This window comes from Anolis carolinensis, unplaced genomic scaffold (genome assembly GCF_035594765.1).
Source record: "Anolis carolinensis isolate JA03-04 unplaced genomic scaffold, rAnoCar3.1.pri scaffold_9, whole genome shotgun sequence".
NCBI lineage: Eukaryota > Metazoa > Chordata > Lepidosauria > Squamata > Dactyloidae > Anolis > Anolis carolinensis.
This window is the reverse complement of record NW_026943820.1, coordinates 18349162-18372103: the sequence shown is the minus strand read 5'-3', so window position 1 is coordinate 18372103 and position 22942 is coordinate 18349162. Positions and strand designations below refer to the sequence as shown.

Sequence of the window (22942 nt, the reverse complement as noted above, 5' to 3'; positions counted from 1 at the left end):
CTCTGGTAATAATGAATTTCTCCCATTCTTAATGAAGCATCCCTCGTCATCCCTATCCCCAGCTGGCAACTTAGAGTCCAACGGAGATCTGGGATTGAGAATGGGATCTTAAAATTTCAGAGGAGAAATGGAAGTTCTCAGAGGAGAAATTGGGCCGGGCTGTGGTGCAGCTGGCTAGTAACTAGCTGCTATAAATCACTACTGACTGAGAGGTCATGAGTTCGAAGCCCGGGTCGGGTTAAGCCTCCCACCATTAATAGCCCCGGCTTGCTGTTGACCTATGCAGCCCCGAAAGACAGTTGCACCTGTCAATTAGGGAAATTTAGGGACGCTTTATGCAGGAGGCTAATTTACAACACCATAAAACTGCCAGCAAAACACGAGGAAAGGAATGCAGAAGTACAGCCACTACTGGATGGTGAAACAACAGCTCCCCTTGTGGCCGGAATCGTGAAGCTGGAAAAATGTTAAAAATGCCTCTGAGTCTGTCTAATGTATGTTGTTTGTCTGTTGGCATTGAATGTTTGCCATATATGTGTTCATTGTAATCCGCCTTGAGTCCCCTTCGGGGTGAGAAGGGTGGAATATAAATACTGTAAATAAATAAATAATAAATAATAATATGAACTTATGTTCATATAGCCTCTCCAGCTCAACATTATCCCTTGCCAAAGCCCTCAATCATCCCCTTAATTTTATATTGGAATGTGAAGGTTGGGTAGTCCTCCCCTCCAATGAAAAAACCCTCTGATTTGAGGAGGAAAAGGGTTACACACCTCAGTTTCGTGTTCACCGACAAAGCCTTGGCTAGCATCTTCGCACCCATGTCTCCCATAGCATTGCCACTGATATCCAGTGCGGCAAGATTACATCTCTTGCTTCCCAAACCATCCAGAAGGATGCAAGTTTCCAATTTCAGGCGAGATTCTGCTACTGACATGGATTCAACAGTCTGAAAACAATCAGTGTTAATCTCAACGGTTTGCAGAGGGTATGGGACACACTCACTCTTGCTGACTCTCTAAATTTCAAGGGGACATCACTAGGAGAAGTCAATATGTACTGAGCTGAAAAATACAATATTTACACTATTTTAGCTGCTGAAGCTCAATTCTATGAAAGATGGGGACTTGAGAGATTTCAATGCCTCAGCAACCGAACTACAAATCCTGGGATTCTGCAGGTTGCAACTCTGGCAGTTATATAAATGTGCTATCGTTGTATACTATGAATGTGACCTGAGAAGCCACTGAAATCTTCCTCCAAACAAAGTGAAACAAATCTGTTAATGTCATGAATGAAAAATGATGTGCAGATTTGATAAATGTGGATTTTATATGATACTAGCGGTGCCCGGCAACGTGTTGCTGTGGCTGATGGGAATCATTTGTTGACCAGGTGGAATAGCAGTGAATAGCCTTGCAGCCTCAAAGTCTGGCTGTGTTTTCGTTATGCGAATCCTTGTTTGGTGAGTTGGAATACAATGGAATAGGCTTGCTGCTTGGAAGGCTGGGTACTTGTGTTGTAGGGAAATGGTTTTTTTAGCCAATTTGAATTGCACTGAATAGTCTCTCTGTTTCAAAGACTGACTGCTTTCTACATAGGGGCATCCTTCGTTGGGTAAGTTGAATGGGACAGAATGCGACTTGAAAGCCCGAGGGTTTACTATCTAGGGGAAATGTTGCTTGGTCAGGCGCACATAGAGCGTTCTGGTTTTTGGGGTTTTTTAGGCCCCATGGAGGTTCGTGATGTGTAGTTTTGTTGTATGAAACTTGAGGCGTGGATGAGGGGTTGTGCTGCTAAATTTCGAGGTTGTGAGGCATTTAGTTTTGTTGTTTTGTCCGGTGCCGGGATTCCATCACTCTTTTATATATATAGATATAATATGAATGAACTACAGTAGAGTCTCACTTATGCAACACTCACTTATCCAATCTTCTGGATTATCCAACGCATTTTTGTAGTCAATGTTTTCAATACATCGTGACATTTTGGTGCTAAATTCGTAAATACAGTAATTACTACATAGCATTACTTTGTATTGAACTACATTTTCTGTCAAATTTGTTGTCTAACATGATGTTTTGGTGCTTAATTTGTAAAATCATAACCTAATTTGTTGTTTAATAGGCTTTTCCTTAATCTCTCCTTATTATCCAACATATTCGCTTATCCAACATTCTGCCGGCCCGTTTACGTTGGATAAGTGAGACTCTACTGTATATGAAAGGTGTATGGATGAGAGCTAATAATTTTGGACACCATTCTAAGGAATTAAGGACTGTAATGACAAAATCATTAACTACACCCATGGACTGTAATTAAAAATTGCTGAACTGCTGACATTGATAACAACTGTGACAAATGATTAACTGTTGAACTTTTGCGTAAAAACAACATTAATCAGACACAATGGCTCTTTCAAGTTAAGGAAATGTTTACAATGTTAAGAAAGATGTCAACACAAGGCTTGTTTGTCAACAAAAAGAAAGTCAACATCTGCCAAGTGTTAATGTGGGATTTGTGTATTGGTAGTGTTTAAATGAAATTTGTGTCTAGCATGTATTGCATCATCCAGAGTATGCTATAGTCTGTAAAGAGTTAATGACTGAGAAGCTGTGTTGACCTTGATGTGTCTGGGGAGTATCCAGACTCAAGTGTGTTTGTACATTACTGATTGCGTTCAGTTGAGATCTTGCTCTGTTCTAGTTTGTGTCTGCCTAGAGTGAAAGCCAAGCCTGTGTTCGTCTGCAATTCTGTTTTGTCTTATATAGTAAAACTTTGTATATATATTTTTAACATCGTTTCTGACGTCTCTTCGTTTCTGCGCTCCATTGACAACATACAACTGCTGCTACGCTGCGATTTACTCTGACACCAGGAAGATGAGCTGGAAAGCCAGGATGTTTCACGATGGAAGATGTCCATCATTCATTTACAACTTTGGAACAACATTAGCCAAATATTGCTATACAGTAGAGTCTCGCTTATCCAACATAAACGGGCCTGCAGAATGTTGGATAAGAGAATATGTTGGATAATCAGGAGGGATTAAGGAAAAGCCTATTAAACATCAAATTAGGTTATGATTTTACAAATTAAGCACCAAAACATCATGTTATACAACAAATTTGACAGAAAAAGTAGTTCAATACATGGTAATGCTATGTAGTAATTACCGTATTTACGAATTTAGTACCAAAATATCATGATATATTGAAAACATTGTCTACAAAAATGCGTTGGATAATCCAGAAGGTTGGATAAGCGAGTGTTGGATAAGTGAGACTCTACTGTATAAGAGACCTTATTACAATCCACTTTGCCTCCTTTTCTTAAGGGAAGAGGAAGGAGTAAATTTTGAAGTCATGTTCTTTTTGGTGTTTTGAAGTTTTAGAAATTTTGGAAGTACTGGAAAAGTGGAAGATTTGCAATGAAGCCTGAGAGATGGATGGAGAGATGGGTGAATATGAATGAGGATGACTGAATGCATATGTATGTAAATGCTGAGTGAAAATTTAATTCTTCTTTGTCTGTTTGTTAGCCAATGCAACTGTAGGTTGTTTATGAATTCAATGTAGTTACATAGAATCTGTATGTCTGCATGTCCAATGTCGTTCTTTGTGTAAAAGTTCTGATAATACCCTCTCACACTGAAATTGCAATAAAAAGAACCTTTGTTTAAAAAGTATTCATGGCACTGAAACTGTTCTGGAAGCTGATACGTACACAGTCATCATCCTGAGTTAGTTGAACAATCCGGTGCAAAGTATCAACTAGGGTTGCCCTAAAAAAGAAAAAAGGCAGAAAGGCCAGTAGGTTCACATAGGTTCACTGGATACATACAGAACATGTGAGTCAGAAACTGTATCTGCTGCAAAACTGCACATTGTTGTGTGGCATCACTCCCATTCATTTTGTCCTGCTAGAGTTATTTTAAACACTTTTGTATTTTACATATTGTGTACTACTAGTTCTATTACAATGTTTTGTTTGATCAGTGTGGCTTGTTTGGAGTGTTTGTCTGTGAAAACAGAAAGTGGGATAGAAATAAATGCACAGATTGCCAAATACTCATCTAATTGTATGTATCAGTGTTTTGTTTGTTTGGCATGTTAAATGCTTACCTGGACCGGATATTAAAATTCCTCCCTAAAGCAACATGCTTGATGGATCTGCTTCTACTGATAGCCAATACCAATGTCACCATGTGAGAATCAAACCCTGCAGAAAATAATTGGTTATGCAGAAGCCAACATGTATTCATGATCAAAGTCAGTGTTTCTCAATCTATCCAGTGGGCAAAACATTCTTCTCCCAATATGGCCATATGGGTTCGCATAGGGCAGAACTATTCCTTTCTTTCCTGGGAATTGGCTCAATTCAATGCATCCAATGACATACTGACAGGCACGGGTTCAGCCGATCTTACATCTTCTAAAGAAGGACTCTGGAAAATTACATTTTGGACCACAACTTCTACTTCTTGGAAGTTGTAGACAACACATTTAGTAAGCCTTTAACATTCTTACAATATGTTGTCGAATATGTTGTCTTACAATAGATTTAGAACTTAGTATGCACCCAGCCTCATGTGTTGGTTATTTATCATATCTCAAACCAATAAATATTTACAGATATTTTCTATTAGGCATAACTGATTAATTTTATTAATGGAGTGTTGGAAATACAGTAGAGTCTCACTTATCCAACACTCGCTTATCCAACGTTCTGGATTATCCAATGCATTTTTGTAGTCAATGTTTTCAATACATCATGATATTTTGGTGCTAAATTCGTAAATACAGTAATTACTATATAGCATTACTGTTTATTGAACTACTTTTTCTGTCAAATTTGTTGTATAACATGATGTTTTGGTGCTTAATTTGTAAAATCACAACCTAATTTGATGTTTAATAGGCTTCTCCATAATCTCTCCTTATTATCCAACATATTCACTTATCCAACGTTCTGCCGGCCCGTTTACGTTGGATAAGCGAGACTCTACTGTAACAACCTTCTTCAAGCCTCTACTAGTAATTTGTTTGTATTTATTATTTATTTACAGTATTTATATTCCGCCCTTCTCACCCCGAAGGGGACTCAGGGCGGATTACAATGAACACATATATGGCAAACATTTAATGCCAACAGACAAACAACATACAGTATAGACACACACAGAGGCATCTTAACATTTTTCCAGCTTCACGATTCCGGCCACAGGGGGAGATGTTGCTTCACCATCCACTAGTGGCTGTACTTCCTCATTCCTTTCCTCGTGTTTTGCTGGCAGTTTTATGGTGTTGTAAATTAGTTAAATTAGCCTCCCGCATAAAGAATACCTAAATTTCCCTACTTGACAGGTGCAACTGTCTTTCGGGGCTGCATAGGTCAACAGCAAGCCAGGCTATTTAATGGTTGGGGGCTTAACCCGACCCGGGCTTTGAACTCATGATCATGAACTCATGGTCAGTAGTGATTTATTGCAGGTGGTTACTAGCCAGCTGCGCCACAGCCCGGTACATGATTCTGTTTGCTTACTGTAGTGTATATGTATGTTTTGGTATGCAGCTTTCCCTTTATGTTTCTTGAGGTTGTGGGAGGGGTTGCAGACCACATGAGCAGATCTGAGACTGCTCAAAGCTCAGACTCCATTTTAGAACACAGAGACGCCATGAGACTTTGGACTGTTAACAGCAAACGTACATTGCTGTTGATTGTAAGAAAGATGCCCTGTGTTATCTGGACAGAGAAACTACTTCAAACCTATCTGTAACTGGATTGACAAGTTCTGTACCTGTATGCTGTATACATGAAGGTTGTGAGTAAACCAGATATGTTACTTTTAATGAAGTCTGCTTTATTTTTGTCTCTTGAGAGGATGATATAGAAGCAAGATATTTTGTGGGAGAGTAGATGCTTTTGGGCACTGAAGAGAACACTTCTGAAGAACTGCTATATTTTGTATGTTGGCATAATCTCTGTTCCTAACAGATCAGAGACAACCAGGTTATCAGTCTAACAACTGAAAAGCCAATTTGCCTTGCATAAGTACATGTGGATATATACTCAAACAAGTTTTTGCTCTTCTCTGGAAGATAATACTTTACAAATGATTTTCAAATGGTTGTGAATGTGAATGCCATTTTTTCCCAAAAGGTTATGGAGATTCTGGTTTTCCAAAAGGTTATGATTTCTAAAAGGTCATGCCTTTCCAAAGTGTAGCAATAGTGGAGTAATAGGGAGGAAAAATGGGTACTACACATAGGTAGAAAGAGGAAAAGGCACATTATGTGATGAGTGGATTGAAAAAGTACATGTGAAAGGGATCTAGAAGGCTTAGTAGACCAGAAGCTGAAAATAGTGTGATTTGGCAGCTAATGTGCTTTTTGGCTGCATCAGTAGCAGGGTCTAAATTCAGATTTAAAATTTTATCACTATTTTGCTCTGGCCAGACCTCGTGTCCTGATCTGGGCACCACAAATCAGGAAGGATTCCTACGGTCCAGAGAAGGATGACCAAAATGTAAAAAGGTCTGAAAAGTATGCCCTATAAAGATCTGGCTTTGTTTATCCTGGAGAAGAGAAAATCAAGTTGTAACTTGATATTTGAAGGGATGGAGCTGGATGATCCAAACAGGTATTGCCTGTCAATCATCATTAAGTTTGGTTCCGCCCCTTGTTCAGGGCTCTGGGAGGGAAGGAGCCATTTTTAAGTTAGTCTCTCTTAAGGAAGCTAAGCTATAGGACGTAGACCAGCTCGTCCCGTAGAAAAGCTTCATATTTCATAGAACATCCGGGGATATAGAACATCTGAGGAAACGGAAATTCCAGGGGGAAAGTCCCAAAAGCTCTTGCTGAGAGCTTACAGCCTCTCAGCCTCACAGCTCCTGAGGGAAACAGCTCTAAGTTTCTAAGGACTCAAAGAGAGAACAGCATCACAGATCCACAGAACCCCAGCTGAAACATCTGCAAGCCTTGGCTGGTAGGTCCACTCGATACCCAGACGCATTTGGAGTCGGCAGTGGGTCCCACATCAGCTAAGCTCATATTGATAGACAGCCTGGGAGAGGTTATAAGAGGGTTTTCACAGTTATCACAAGCCAATCGCCTGTCCCTTGGGGTAAAGACTCAAAAGGCCATCCTTTCAGGGAAATCCTCAACAACCTTTCTTTAGGCGCCCTGGCTTCCCGCTGGGCATAAAGTATACGTCCTATACAAAAGACAATCAGTTACAGGCCCAGCGCGTGACAGAACAACAAGGGCCATCCAGTCCAACTCTCTGCCATGAAGGAAAAGCACAATGAAAGCACCTCAGACAGATAGCCATCCAGCCTCTGTTTAAAGGCCCTCATACTCCCAGGCAGTGAGTTCCATTGTTGAATTCTATGATTTTTATTCCAGTTTCCAACATTAAACCAGCTTTAGAATATACCGTATTAGTTATAATAATTTAGATATGACTCACTAGACTGGACACCATCTAAAGTACGTGGCCTCCTCAAATTACAAAAATTCGAGGCCAGCTGAACTACAATGACAAAGGAACTACAAAAACCTACCATTGTCAGACAAATTGAAACCGCTGATTGAACTGGCATCAGACACGAGATCCTGGATCACCTGGGCACCTGATGATCTCAACTGTACAGTGAAAACAATATCATGTTAAAACCATAAGCAGATCCCTGTGACAACACACCAAAGATCCAGCATCTTGTTTTCCAGAGAGACTGAATAAATGCCTTTAGGACCTTGTGACTGTTGAGAATGATCTTATCACTCACTCAGTTGGAAACGAGGCAAGTGGGGTTTATATATCTGTGGAATGTTCAGGGTGGTAAAAAAAAACTCTTGTCTGTTGGAGGCAAGTGTGATTGTTGCAATTGGTCAGCTTGATTAGCATTTAATGGCCTTGTAGCTTCAAAGCCTGGCTGCTTCCTGCCAAGTGACCTCACAACCTTTGAGGATGCCTGCCATGATGTGGGCAAAACGTCAGGAGAGACTGCTTCTGGAACATGGCCAGACAGTCCGGAAAACTCACAGCAACCCAGTGATTCTGGCCATGAAAGCCTTCGACAACATATTTCTACCTTGTTTGTGCATCTACTCAAATGTTTAAAAATTTAAATGGATGACCCCTGGTGTTGTTATAGCTTTCCACTGTACATACTTTTATAAAGTCATCTTACATACTTGCTTTCTTATGAATAGTGCATCTTTTTGCTTCAAACCCAGGAATGTCTGGTCTGTTAGCCATTTTCACTTCACTTCATTTCACTTTATTTCTTAATTATTTATTATTATTATTATTATTATTATTAATAATAATAATAATAATAATAAATTATTAGGTTATTTCACTTTCTTTTCCACATCCATACTATATTTTAGCTAAGCAAACCCATGCTCAGTATAGAAAGCTAATAATAATTTATAATAATAATAATTTTATTCTTGTACCCCGCCTCTATCTCCCCGCAGGGACTCAGGGCGGCTTACAAATGCAAAAGAGTATACATACAAAAACATCAAACACCGAAAACGCACAAATGAAAAATTAAAACATATGATTAAAATCAAACCATTAATAAGACAAAGTTAAAATACATCAATAAAAACATAAGGATGGGCTGATCAAAGTGCACTAAGTGAAGCATCTTTTATTCTTTTTCAATTTTTTTTCATTGAAAACCTTGATATTATTGTATGATGTTATTATTGAATGATGCTTCCTGGAAACGGAAACCTCGCATCTGCAGTCTTCAGGCTAATGTTATCAGACACAGCTTTTCCCTTGGTGTTTCTAAGCAAAGGACAAATTGACCTTCTCAACTAGTTAAACCTTGTAAAAATGTCTGAGCGATTATGTCACGTCAGACACAATGTCTGTTCATTTCTCTTTGTGTTCGTTCAACCTCTGTGGCAGCACACACCAGCAACTCTATCGGGGAAATTACTTCTTACCTCGCATCGACTGAGATCCAGGTTCAATCCACTTAACTGGACATTATATGCCAAACCCTGAAGCAAAGCCCTGTAACAAACCATATAATAAAAGAGGTGCTGAATCATGCCTAGCATCATAGGCCAGTTATAGAGAATATTCCTGCAACACTCTGAAAAGTTTGAACCCCTTTGACATGCTTTAATAACAACAACAACAACAACAACAATTTATAGACTGCCCTCTCTCCTATGGGGACTAAGGGTGGTTTAAATACAAAAAAGGGCAATTGTTTATTAGTTGATTACACTATGTAACAAAACTTGAAAAAAAAATCTGTTCCTGATTTGAAAGTATTATTTCCTGTTTACTTGTGTGGTACAGTAGAGTCTCACTTATCCAAGCTAAACGGGCCGGCAGAAGCTTGGATAAGCGAATATCTTGGATAATAAGGAGGGATTAAGGAAAAGCCTATTAAACATCAAATTAGGTTATGATTTTACAAATTAAGCACCAAAACTTCATGTTATACAACAAATTTGACAGAAAAAGTAGTTCAGTACGCAGTAATGTTATGTTGTAATTACTGTATTTACGAATTTAGCACCAAAATATCATGATATATTGAAAACATTGACTACAAAAATGGCTTGGATTATCCAGAGGCTTGGATAAGCGAGGTTTGGATTAGTGAGATTCTACTGTACTTACTTTGAACATAATTGTTATACTCTAGAAATTTTGTTTTTGTGGCTGACACAAACTAAGTACAATTGGTTGAGACTCTATGAGGTATTCACTGAAAAACTAGAGCGAAATGTACCGCAGGATGTCCCGCAAAAATAAAGTTTTATGATAGAATCAATTAGAAAATGACATTTATAACCCAGGAACAAAGATTGGATTACATAGTGTTATCAATCACTTTCAGATAAACCCATTGAAACGTATGACACACGCCCCATCTACACTGCTATTTAATGAAATTTCACTGCATTGAACTGCATTATCTAATATATTTTATTTATATTCCACTCTGTCTCCCTGAGGAGACTAAGAGCAGATTACAGGTGCATACATGGCAAACATTCAATGCTGTTATACAAGTGACAAAGACAAATACATTAAATAGAGGTCAGGCTTCCCTCTTTTCATCTCCGATATCCGGCTGTGCTCGACTTGGCCATGGGGAGGTGCTGTTGCTTCATTTTCCATGCCAAGGAGCCTGTTGTCCATAGATGCCTTTCCTGGTCAGAGTTTTGCTGGAATGTTTTTCAGGCCGCCTTTTACTTCCCCGCCAAAGCGATACCTATTTATCTACTTACATTGTTGTTTTCGAACTGCTAGGTGAGCAGAAGCTGGGCTGACGGCGGGAGCTCACCCCGACTCGGGTTGGCAGGATCTTCTATAGCCGGTGATTTAACCCGCTGTGCTATAGCCCGCTTCTTATATGGCAGCATTGACTCATGTAATCCAGTTCAATGCAATTAAACTGCATTCTGAAACTGCATGATATGGCAGTGTGGATGGGGACCACAGTTACAAAAGAAGAAATCAAGGCTGAGAAGTGTGATTTTCCTCAAAGGCCACAACAGACCATGCAAATATGTGATGTGTATTTATTCCTTTCTCTTTCTATGTCTTACGGAAATCTTCTCACCTCAAAGCCTCTGATGGCAGCTTGGTTCCAGACAGTGAAATACGTTTGATGGCAGAAGCCTTGCCGAAGAATTTGCTCATCGCAGGAGGAATCTCTCTGCTTTTTCTAAAAAGAGACACAAACTCTTGTCAAGAAGGAATGCAAAACTGATCACTCCTGGATCCAGATCCGATGAAGGAGTACTTTATTCGCCTTAGACTCAGCCTGAATCAGGACCACAATTATTCCTCTCCCTCTAATTAGGACTTTATTTTTTTTTCTTTTTGTTGTATGAATGTAGAGGCATGGATGAGGGGTTGTTCTGCCAAGTTTAGTGTTTCTGGGATGTATAGTTTTGTTATTTTGTCCTAGGCCGAAATTTCATTACCCTTTTATATATATAGATATATATATATACATACATATATACATATATACAATTAGCATAGCATGTTTATGTTGGATAAGTGAGACTTGACTGTAATAATAATAATAATAATGTATAGATAACAGACCAGGGCAGCTATGGGCAAATTCCAGCCCTCCAGGTGTTTTGGACTTCAACTCCCACAATTCCTAACAGCCGGGCCCAGTAGGCTATTAGGAACTGTAGAAGTTGGAGTCCAAAACACCTGGAGGGCCAAGGTTTGCCCATGCCTGGACCAGGGGATGGTCCTGTACACCCACTCATACATTTCTACAATGTAAATATAATTAACATACATTCTAATGCTTTTGTTCAAAATCATAAGTGCCTTTGTGGATGGGGGAGAACAAAATAGATCAATGCATCAGTTTCATTCCATCTACAGAATTCACAGTGGGATAGTAAAGAATTGCAAATCCACACAGTGGGCAGGGAAGCACTCTCAAGTTCTTACTTGTAAGAGTAAACATTATTGGATAGGTCGAGATGGACAAGGTTCTCGCAGCATCCACTAGCCAAGGCACTGAAGATCTGGCAACAGAGGAGAAAGTCATATGTAACGGTGGTGGAAACCAGGAAGCCCCATTCTGTAAAAGAAGCAGCAGCTAACCCCAAACACGGAATGAAAGCTTGTCCAACGAGAAATCTGAAAACAAACTCTCTTGTATCAGGAGTTGGGAATTTTTAATTTTTTGGTGCTATGAAGCCCTCCGTCATGGCCATTGGAGAGCGATGCCAGATGTGGCTTCTCCATCCTGTCAGTTGCAAAGGCATTTTTATCTGTGCTAGGAACACACTGACTCCCTTCCCTTATGTCCTCTAGGTAAAGGTAAAGTTTTCCCCTGACGTTAAGTCCAGTCATGTCTGACTCTGGGGGTTGGTGCTCATCTCCATTTCTAAGCCGAAGAGCCGGCGTTGTCCGTAGACACCTCCAAGGTCATGTGGCCGTAGGCATGACTGCATGGAGCGCCATTACCTTCCCGCCGGAGCGGTACCTATTGATCTACTCACATTGGCATGTTTTCGAACTGCTAGGTTGACAGGAGTTGGAGCTAACAGTGGGCGCTCACTCCGCTCCCCGGATTTGAACCTGCAACCTTTCAGTCTGCAAGTTCAGCAGCTCAGTGCTTTAACACACTTCGCCACCGTTCTCTACTATTCCATAAATGTGGTAGGGGTTAAAAACACATAAGCATATGGTATTCCTATTTAAACATCAATCAGGCCTAACCCTGCTTAGCTTTCCAGATCAGAATGGATCTGATACCTTTAGGATGTTGGTGTCTACAGGAGATAAATACAGTTGTCTAATAGACTTAGAGTTACTGAGATTTGTTACTTAGGGTTTTTACCAAATTTAAAAACCAAGGTCTTGTCTTTGTCAGTAAACTCATCAACCAGGACAATAAAATGGAGAGGTGATATGTGCAGTTTTTTTCATGTGCAGTTTGGTAGAATACTGTTCGAAAGCTTTTGCTTATATCTCCAGAAATAAAAGGACTAGTTCTCCCTTCTATCAAAAGCTGGAAAAGATGGATAGGGACCAGGAATGTCTCTGGGGTCAATTTCCCAAAAGCCATATTGCAGCCACACAGTAATTTCTTCTCAACTGTCTGCTTCAGTTTTGGCGGCAGATAATGGGGATGCCCTATACCCAATTCCAAAGGCATGTTTGATTCCCACTTTCTCACTTTTTTCTTTGTTCCCCACACCTATCATTGCCATAGAAAATAAACAGGTTGAATGCAGAGTGCATTAATGAGATGGTTCCACAGCAGAATACCTGTTTTGCATTTGTTGTCAACAAGTTTACTCACTGGCAGCTCCACTCCAAGGCCTTCATGCAGAAGGGTTGGAAAATAAATTCCTTTAAGACCTTGGAAAGCAACTATCAATGAGAGGTGACTGAGGAGCTTGGTATGTTATCTCTTTCTTTGCTGTATATTCTTAATATTTATTACACTCCATGATAAAATAATAATAGTAATAGTACTAATAAGTGCAAGACATAGCAAGCACAGATAGATGCTTACCGCATCCAAAGCGCAGTCTGTCCCAGAAAGATCAAGGTGAAGTAAAGCATTTGGCTGAGTCAGGAAAGAAACCAAGCCCTGGAAAAGAGACAGCAGAAATGCCAACTTGAGGAGAGAATAACTTGCAGATGGCAAACAATACACTCAGATAAGAAATATAAAAACATAATCCAAGCATTTAAACATCCCCTCTTGTTTCCTGCCATTCAACATTTATTTTATTGTATTTACCGTATATACTCGAAGATAAGCCGAGTTTTTCAGCCCTTATTTATGAGCTGAAAAAGCCTCCCCCGGCTTATAATCAGGTCAAGGTCGGCAAGGGAGCCTGCAGGCTATTGCTTGCAATATGTGATCTATTTCTCTCTTCTCCTCCCTTATCAGTGTGTTTACTTTTGCAAAGCCTCCCTTGCTCCTCATCAAGGGAATGTTTTGAAAAGAGAGACACCCTTACAAGTCAGGAAGAAGAAAAATATATATTCATTAATCTTATGAAAGCATTTTCCCCTGAAATATTTGTTAAACTCTCCTACAGATATATAGGCATTAACCCTTTGCAAGCTCTTGCAATCTCTAAGTACCTTTATATGTGTATCTATCTATATACATTAATTTTATATATGAATTTTCCCCTCACGTCTTTGCAAATCTTTTATACATATAGATCCATGTACCTGTGCATCTGTAGCCATACATATACATTATTTTTATATATGAATTTACCCTCATATGTTTGCAAGTCTCTGTAAATATCTACATAAAGAGAGATGTCTGGATAGATATGAATATATTCTACCTATATATAGGGCTTGCAAATATTACAGGGGGGAAATGAACACACAGATATACATAGACATGTCTATATATATATATATATATATATATATATATATATATATATATATATGGCTTGCAAATATTGTAGGGGAAATGCACACACACATACATAGAGAGAGGGGTGGATTTGCAAATGTTTCAGGGGAAAATGCATATGTGGAATTAGTAACTATAATTATAGATCTATATCTAGCTCTGCATTGTTTATATAAGCATTGAATATTTGCCTGTTACTATGTTGGAAGTTGGCCAGAGTCCCCATGGGGAGATAGGGTGGGAATTAAATGAAGTTTTGTTGTTGTGGTTGTTGTTGTTGTTATTATAAGGTTATTGTTGATACCATATTGTTTTTGTTGCCCCTACTTTTCCACTTATAGAGCTAGTTTATTGTTTTTCTTTGAAATACGGTAAATATTCAAAAACATTTAACCTCAAACATTTGGCCTCAATCAATGAAATTTTATTGGTATCTATTTTTATTTTGAAATTTACCCGTAGCTGCTGCATTTCCCACCCTCGGCTTATACTCGAGTCAATAAGTTATCCCAGTTTTTTGTGGTAAAATTAGGTGCCTCGGCTTATATTCGGGTCAGCTTATACTCGAGTATATACAGTATTTATTTATTTATTTATTTAGATAAAGGTAAAAGTTTCCCCTGACGTTAAGTCCAGTCATGTCTGACTCTGGGGGGGGGGGGGGGGGGGGTTGGTGCTCATCTCAATTTCTAAGCCGAAGAGCCGGCGTTGTCCGTAGACACCTCCAAGGTCATGTGGCCAACATGACTGCATGGAGCGCCGGCATGACTGCATGGAGCACCGTTTTATTTATTCATTTATTTACAGCACTTATATTCTGCCCTTCTCACTCTGAAGTGGAGTCAGGCACATATACGGCAAACATTAAATGCTGTTATAGATAGACAGGACAGACAACTGTACAGATAGAGGTATATAGACATTTCCCATCTTTGGCGTCCTGGAAGTTATAATCAATTCTGGCCGGGGGGGGGGGGCACTGTTGCTCCATCCTCCCTGTCGAAGAACCCTGTTCACAGACTTTCTCCTTTTTTATTGCTGCCATTTTTCTGGTATTTCCTTATGGTGCCATTAAAATATCTTCCTGCTAAAGCAGCACCTATTTATCTACCCACAGGGGAGAAAGGAAAGGGCCTGAGGCTGTTAGGAATTGTGGGAGTTGAAGTCCAAAAGAGCAACCAGGTATGTTACACTGATATATATGCCTTAAAGACATATTTATAGCTTTCAGATCGATAATAGAATCTTCAAGTTAGAAAGGATATAAGAGCCATCTAGTCTCACATCATACCATTCAGGAATAACTAAACTCATCTGGAAGATTAAAAACTTCCAAGATTGATTCTGCCGCCCACTGAAGCAGCCTGTTGTCAAACACCTTTCTCAATACAGTAGAGTCTCACTTATCCAACATAAACGGGCCAGCAGAATGTTGGATAAGCGAATATGTTGGATAATAAGGAGGCATTAAGGAAAAGCCTTATAAACATCAAATTAGGTTATGATTTTACAAATTAAGCACTAAAACATCATGTTAGACAACAAATTTGACAGAAAAAGTAGTTTAATAGGCAGTAATGCTATGTAGTAATTACTGTATTTACGAATTTCGCACCAAAATATCACGATGTATTGAAAACATTGACTACAAAAATGCGTTGGGTAATCCAGAACGTTGGATAAGCGAGTGTTGGATAAGTGAGACTCTACTGTATATAAGTTCTTCTTATTTGTAGGTGGAATTTTTTTTTGTTTGTTGTTATAATTGAAAAAAAAATTGGTTTAATAACACAAAGTAATATATTCTAGGAATAAAACAAATATTTATCATGAAACTAAAATATGCAAAGTGATTTACAAGGACCGCAGTAGTATAGAAGTTATTTGTTTGGAGTTAAATAAAGCTTGCATTAAAAAATCTTTCACTTGCATCATTTCTTTCTTACATAATACTTTGCTTTTTGACTACATGTTTTTCATCTCCAAAAAAAGGAGGTGATCCTTGGAAACAAGATTAGAACAATCCCTTTTTGTTAAAAGGTACTGTTCTATTTACATGTTGTCATGTTTTTAAATGTTTGTATCGTGTGTTTAATTCTGTACTTGAATATAGACAAAATATAGATAAAATGAGTGACTTATCTTCAGTACTAAAAAGATGTGTTAATAAAGTTAAGATTGAAGTTTGTTATCATTACTTCTTTTTCACTACCTCATCAAATTAGACGATCAAAGTATGCATATTGCAAAACAGTTGCAAAAAAAATTTGGTTTGTTACCAAAAAACAAGCTCACTCACTCCATCTTCAACATGATATTTCCTCGAGTGTTTTTAAAAAGGTATAATGTGAGCTCTCCATCTTCTCCAAATGAAACATACCCGAGAAATCTTGGTTTCCTTGCTTTTGATCATTTCTGTTTCCAGCCTCTGGAGGTTCTACTCTAAATAGAGTCTGAGGGAAGTTCCTTCTTTGGAGGCTTTTAAACAGAGGCTGGATGGGCATCTGTCGAGGGTGCTTTGATTGTGCTTTTCCTGCATGGCAGAAGGGGGTTGGACTAGATGGCTCACATGGTCTCTTCCAACTCTATGATTCTATAAAACACTAGCTGTGCTCAGCCACGCGTTGCTGTGGCAAAGTATGGTGGTATGGGAAATAAAGTATTGGGGAATTGGTGGTAGTTAAGGTAAAGGGTAAAGGTTTTCCCCGACATTAAGTCCAGTTGTGTCCGACTGCACACTGAAGTGGATTATATGTCAGTGTGGAGTCAAGATAATCCAGTTCAAAGCAGATAATATAAGATTCTAAATGGGTTATATAGCTGTGTGGAAGGGCCTTGAGTCTACAATGCCATATAATCCTGTTAATCAGATAATCTGTATTTTATAGGCAGTGGGGAAGAGGCCTAAGTGAGGCTTAGCTCTGCCTGACCCCTGGGCTGAATGGGTTGCTAGGAGACCAAGTGGGCGGAGCTTAGCCTTCTAAGCTAAGCAATTGGATAAAAACAATTATTCCTCTCCCTCTAATTAGGACTTTATTTTTCTTTTTGTTGTATGAACGTAGAGGCATGGATGAGGGGTTGTGCTGCCAAGTGTAGTGTTTCTGGGATGTGTAGTTGCAATATTGGAAAGGAGGAGTCACTCTCGACTTGTTATCTCTGACTTTGAGGAGCCAGAAGGCCATACGTACGTTTATGCCTTTGGTGGCCAGAATCCCTGGGTTACCAGATAGGTCCAAGTAGCGTAAAGACGTTCGGAAGGACTCATTGGAGACTAGAGAAAGACCAAGGGCATTCATTCCTGTAAAGAGAATTAGTGAAACATTAGGATGAAATGGATGAGGGTGCATATGGTGTTATGTGAAGGATCAGGAAAGACAGAAGGAAGCCAGGGTTAGCACAGCATAGCTTCTATTCTTGCTCATAGATTTCAATATGTAGAACTAAGGACCTAATGAATGGTGTACCTATACCTTTCTGAGTGAAGGAAGTCCTGGAAAGGTCCAAGCTTTGGAGGTCCTTGATCTGCTGCTCTAAACCTAGGCTCAGAGCAATAATGCCTAAGGAGAGAACAGAACAAACAATAGATGTGGAACGCAAAGCCATCACTACACACCAGCATTGCTGAATTTCCCCACACCAGACACAATTCCTAATTCAAAACAAATTATCCCATTCCCCAGATTTGAACCACCAACCTTTCAGTCAGCATGTTCCGCAGCTCAGCGGTTTAACCCGCTGAGCCACCGCAGACTCAAAAGTTAGTTAATGCCTTATCAGGGCTAGTGAGACATTAAATTAATCAGCCCCAGTGGGTTTTTAATAATCTATCCTGTATTTATTACGGTCTTACCATTTATGTGTTTAAAATGCAATTTTTTAACCCTTGTATTGTTGTTTTAATTGATACATTGTATTACTGTTTTATCTTTTTTATATTTATTATGTTGCTTATATTTTGTCCTTATGTTGTTTGGGCCTCTGCCACATGTAAGCCGCCCCGAGAACCCGCGGGGAGATGATGGCGGGGTATAAATAAAGTTTATTATTATTATTATTATTATTATTATTATTATTATTATTATTATTATTAAATAGGTAAAGGTAAAGGTTTCCCCTGACGTTAACTCCAGTCATATCTGACTCTGGGGGTTGGTGCTCATCTCCATTTCTAAGCTGAAGAGCCGGCGTTGTCTGTAGACACCTCCAAGGTCATGTGGCTGGCATGACTGCATGGAATGCCATTACCTTCCCGCCGGAGCGGTACCTATTGATCTACTCACAATGGCATGTTTTCGAACTGCTAGGTTGGCAGGAGCTGGAGCTAACAGCGGGTGCTCATGCCACTCCCGGGGTTTGAACCTGGGACCTTTCGGTCTGCAGCTCAGCGCTTTAACGCACTTCGCCACTGGGGCGAATATTCTGCTTTTATAAAATTCTAGAGCAGCAATCCAATGTTGCCCAGGTCTTGGAGGGGCCACTGTCCTTCTGCTTTGTCTTTCTCTCCCCTCATATATTCCCCCTTTGCCTTTCTCTCTCTTCCTTCCCTCCTTTTTCTTCCTCCCTCCTTTTTCTTTTCCCTTCCTTTTCTCTGTCATTCTTTCCTTCCTTTCTCCTTTCTCCAGCTCTGAGAGGGCTTCACAATGTCTCCATGGCAACATGGCTGTCTTTGTGGCTCTTTCCAAAGCTAGCACAGCAGGATAACCACCAGCTACAGAAGAAGGTTGACAGTTCAAGCCACAGGCAGGGTGAGCTCCCGCCATCACCCTAGCTTCTGCCTACCTAGCAGTTCAAAAACAGCAATGTGAGTAGATAAATAGGTACTGCTTTGGCAGGGAGCTAAAAGGCTCCCCTGAAAAACATGTTGGGGGTTCAATCAACAGGCTCCTTGATGTCGAAGAATGGAAAAACAGCACCTCCCCATGGACGAGTCAAACACAGCCTCCAGATACTGGAAATAAAAGAGGGAAGCCTGCCTCTGATTCTGTATTGTCTGTCTCTATCAATTGTATAATGGTACTAGCTGTGCCCGGCCACGCGTTGCTGTGGCGTTGTCTGGTGGTGTTGGTGAGAACTTGTTGAGGTAGTGGTGGTATTGAATGTCTGTTGTATGGTTGTCTTTATGTTTAGTATGCATTTGGTTGTTTGTGTACTGTGAAAGTGGTGAGGGTAGAGGGTGTCTATGTCCCTGTGTAGTATTGTATAGTATTTATATGTTGTCCATGTGTTGTGAATGCTTGGATTGTGTCCTGCTGCATAGTAGAAAGGGTTGGGCTGGATAGCCCTTAGGGGTCTCTCCAAACTCCTGCCTGTCCCCTGGGCTGAGTGCGTTGCTAGGAGACCAAGTGGGCGGAGCTTAGCCCTCTAACTGGCAGCAATTGGATAAAAACAATTATTCCTCTCTCTCTAATTAGGACTTTATTTTTCTTTTCGTTGTATCAACCTAGAACCGTGGATGATGGGTTGTGTTGTCAAATTTCGAGGTTGGGGGGCCTGTAGTTTTGTTGTTGTGTCCGCTGCCCTGATGCCATCAGTCTTTTATATATATAGATTGAATGTTTGCCATATATATATCTGTAATCCGCTCTGAGTCCCCTTGGGGAGATAGAGCAGAATATATATAAAGATTATTATTATTATTATTATTATTATTATTATTATTATTATTATTATTATTATTTCCTTTCTTTCTCCCTTCCCCTCATGGACAGGTCACCTTTCTTTCCCAGTGACATCACAGAGGGCCACTTTGCTTCACAAATTGCTCATCCTTCACCTAGCAACAGTCAATCCAGTGACATCACAAAAGGCCACTGGATTGTCACCTAGCCACAGCCTTTGTGATAGACAGACAGACATACAAACAAACATATTTTGACATAGATAGATAGATAGATAGATAGATAGATAGATAGATAGATAGATAGATAGATAGATAGATAGATTAAGCATGCACTACCTCGATCCTCCAGAAGATTTCTAGAGAGATTGATTTTGTTTAAGGCAGAGTCTGGATTATCATGAAGCACCTGGGACATCTCTTGAGCAAACTCACTGCAGGGTTAAAAAAATAGAAGAAATAAGTCACCCTCTGGAAACATAAGACAAAGTCATAGCTCTGTTTGAGTCAGCCGGAGAAATATGTAACAGACTTCATAACAAATCACTCTGCATCAAGTATCTCTTAGTATTTAAACCAGTGGTTCCCAACCTGTGGTCCGTGGACCACCTGTGGTCCGCAAGAACTAAAATATGGTCTGTGGCCTCACTGTTACTAAACCGTTGCAACAAGAGAAACCCTATTATAGTGCCAAGGCTTATTAAATACGGTTTTTGGTGGGCGAGCAGATGGCGACTGCTGGATGGCATATGTTTTGTATCAGAAACTACAGCTGATGTGGTCTATCCAATGCAATTTTCTGAATTAGCACCCTCAAATAACCAAACCAAATCTAAAGTTGACCGAAAACTGATTTGTAACACTTTTGGTACTAATGTTGAAGAATGATCCCTGGTCAAAGTGGTCCCTGGACAAAAAAAAAAGTTTGGGAACCACTGATTTAAACTATGTATTCACTATACAGAAAACTGGTAGTGTTGTAATAATAATAATAATAATAATAATAATAATAATACATCACACAGTCCTAGACACTTGGGAAGTGTTCGACTTGTGATTTTGTGATATGAAATCCAGCATATCTATCTTGTTTGCTGTGTCATAATAAAATAATAATAATAATAATAATAATAATAATAATAATAATAATAATAATAATAATAATAATATAAAATATTATGACCCAAAATGCAGGCTGTGCAAGGAAGCTGACGAAACCATTGATCATATCCTCAGCTGCTGTAAGAAAATCGCACAGACAGACTACAAACAGAGGCACAACTATGTGGCCCAAATGATTCATTGGAACTTATGCCTCAAGTAACCACCTTCCAGCAGCAAAGAACTGGTGGGATCACAAACCTGCAAAAGTATTGGAAAATGAGCACGCAAAGATACTGTGGGACTTCCGAATCCAGACTGACAAAGTTCTGGAACACAACACACCAGACATCACAGTTGTGGAAAAGAAAAAGGTTTGGGTCATTGATGTCGCCATCCGAGGTGACAGTCGCATTGACGAAAAACAACAGGAAAAACTCAGCCGCTATCAGAACCTCAAGATTGAACTTCAAAGACTCTGGCAGAAACCAGTGCAGGTGGTCCCGGTGGTGATGGGCACACTGGGTGCCGTTCCAAAAGATCTCAGCCGGCATTTGGAAACAATAGACATTGACAAAATTACGATCTGCCAACTGCCTACTGGGATCTGCACACATCATTCGAAAATACATTACACAGTCCTAGACACTTGGGAAGTGTTAGACTTGTGATTTTATGATACAAAATCCAGAATATCTATCTTGTTTGCTGTGTCATACAATAATAATAATAATTATTATTTATAACCTGCCCTATTTCCCCCGAGGGGACTGAGCGCGGTTGTATATAATTGTTTCTCTGCCACTTTTTAGCAAATCAGAGTGTCAATGTAGCAAAATGGATCGGGTGTTGGATCGGGGCTGGAGATGCCCAGGTTCAAATCCCAGCGAAAGGCATGAAAGTCACAGGGAAATCTTGGTTTTATCGGCCTTGTTGTAAAAGTGAAGTGGGGAGAAAGGGAGCCACGGACACCACTTAAGGCTCATAGCAGTGCCTTTGCTTACAACTTCAGGCCGCAGTTTTCCAACACCAGCTCTTCCAAAGTCACCGATTGACTGAGCACGTGAAGGATCTGCTTCAGAACACCCAGATTCTACAACAAAGAAATGTGTTAGATCCTACAGGCTTGTTATAGTGGGACTTATGACACACTCTTCCATATTGTAAGATATTAGAACCCTATTCACACTATAAACGTATACCATTATTGTTCAACCAAGTGCTGTGGTTCTGTCCTAAGAAATCCTGGTGTCTGAATGATCCCCAGATGTTCTCAAATAGTGGCAGCAAGACCAAATGTTGGGATCTTCTTCATAGCCCAATGATGGGCAACCTTTTGCACTTGGTGTGTCTAAATTCACCAAAAAACCTAGCATGACTTGTGTGGTGTGTCACTTTGAGAAAAAAAACATAATTTTGCAATATGTATAGTTTAAATAACAAAAATGTATAATTGTAATATATAACTGTATTTAATAAAGCAAAAACTATTTACTAGCATTATTTCCATGTACAACAATCTATGGTACCTCGTGCACTTTCCACGCTGATTTCTCTCTATTCTAGTTTCAAAGTAGTCGTGAATAGTGAATAATATAATAATAATAATATAATGGTAATAATATGATAATATACTACAATAATAATAGAATAATAATAGAATGATTTAATATATCTATATATATAAATGAGTGATGGCATCACGGCGACCCACAAAACAAAAAAACTACAGGCCCCCCAACCTCGAAATTTGACAACACAACCCATCATCTACGCCTCTAGGTTGATACAACAACAATAATAATAATAATAATAATAATAATAATAATAATTTTATTTTTGTATGCCGCCTTCATCTCCCCAATGGGGATTCGGAGCGGCTCACATGGGGGCAAGCCCAATACAATCATATAATATCATAAAAACAACAGTTAAGATATCAAAGAATGCATTTAAAAAATATTAAAATTCAGATCATGTGAGCTTCCAGCGTGACATAGCTGTAGTTTGTGGAAAGTGAGCCAATGCAAGGTCATACTTTGATGCAGAAAATGCTTTTGGATTATTTGAAAAGATCTCTCCTTAAGGTCACCCTTGCATTTCTGGACTCCCAAAACAAAATAAAGATAATGATATGGAATCATCTATCAACATTCTAATGAATAATAACATATCATAGCTAATTAAGATACAAAGGAGAGACGTCCTTTACTATTCTACCCACTTTTTGTTTCATCTTTTTGAGCCCTAAGACTATGCAATTCTAGAAAAAAGAGATCAGAATTACATCCATGGAGAGG

The 22942-nt window shown here is 39.4% G+C and overlaps 1 protein-coding gene across 1 annotated transcript in view; it reads right to left on the bottom strand.

Annotated features, from left to right (window-relative positions):
- The window catches only part of carmil2 (capping protein regulator and myosin 1 linker 2), a 109051-nt gene that overhangs the window by 60645 nt on the left and 25464 nt on the right, over positions 1 to 22942 (bottom strand). Inside the window, exons 10-21 of the mRNA XM_062961875.1 lie at positions 21647 to 21735; positions 19881 to 19975; positions 17395 to 17481; positions 17113 to 17222; positions 13052 to 13129; positions 11473 to 11549; positions 10613 to 10717; positions 8973 to 9042; positions 7568 to 7649; positions 4128 to 4224; positions 3730 to 3787; positions 777 to 952 (exon numbers count right to left, since the gene is read on the bottom strand). Coding sequence (XP_062817945.1) covers positions 777 to 952; positions 3730 to 3787; positions 4128 to 4224; positions 7568 to 7649; positions 8973 to 9042; positions 10613 to 10717; positions 11473 to 11549; positions 13052 to 13129; positions 17113 to 17222; positions 17395 to 17481; positions 19881 to 19975; positions 21647 to 21735 — 1124 coding nt within the window. The remainder of the gene's footprint in view (positions 1 to 776; positions 953 to 3729; positions 3788 to 4127; positions 4225 to 7567; positions 7650 to 8972; positions 9043 to 10612; positions 10718 to 11472; positions 11550 to 13051; positions 13130 to 17112; positions 17223 to 17394; positions 17482 to 19880; positions 19976 to 21646; positions 21736 to 22942) is intronic.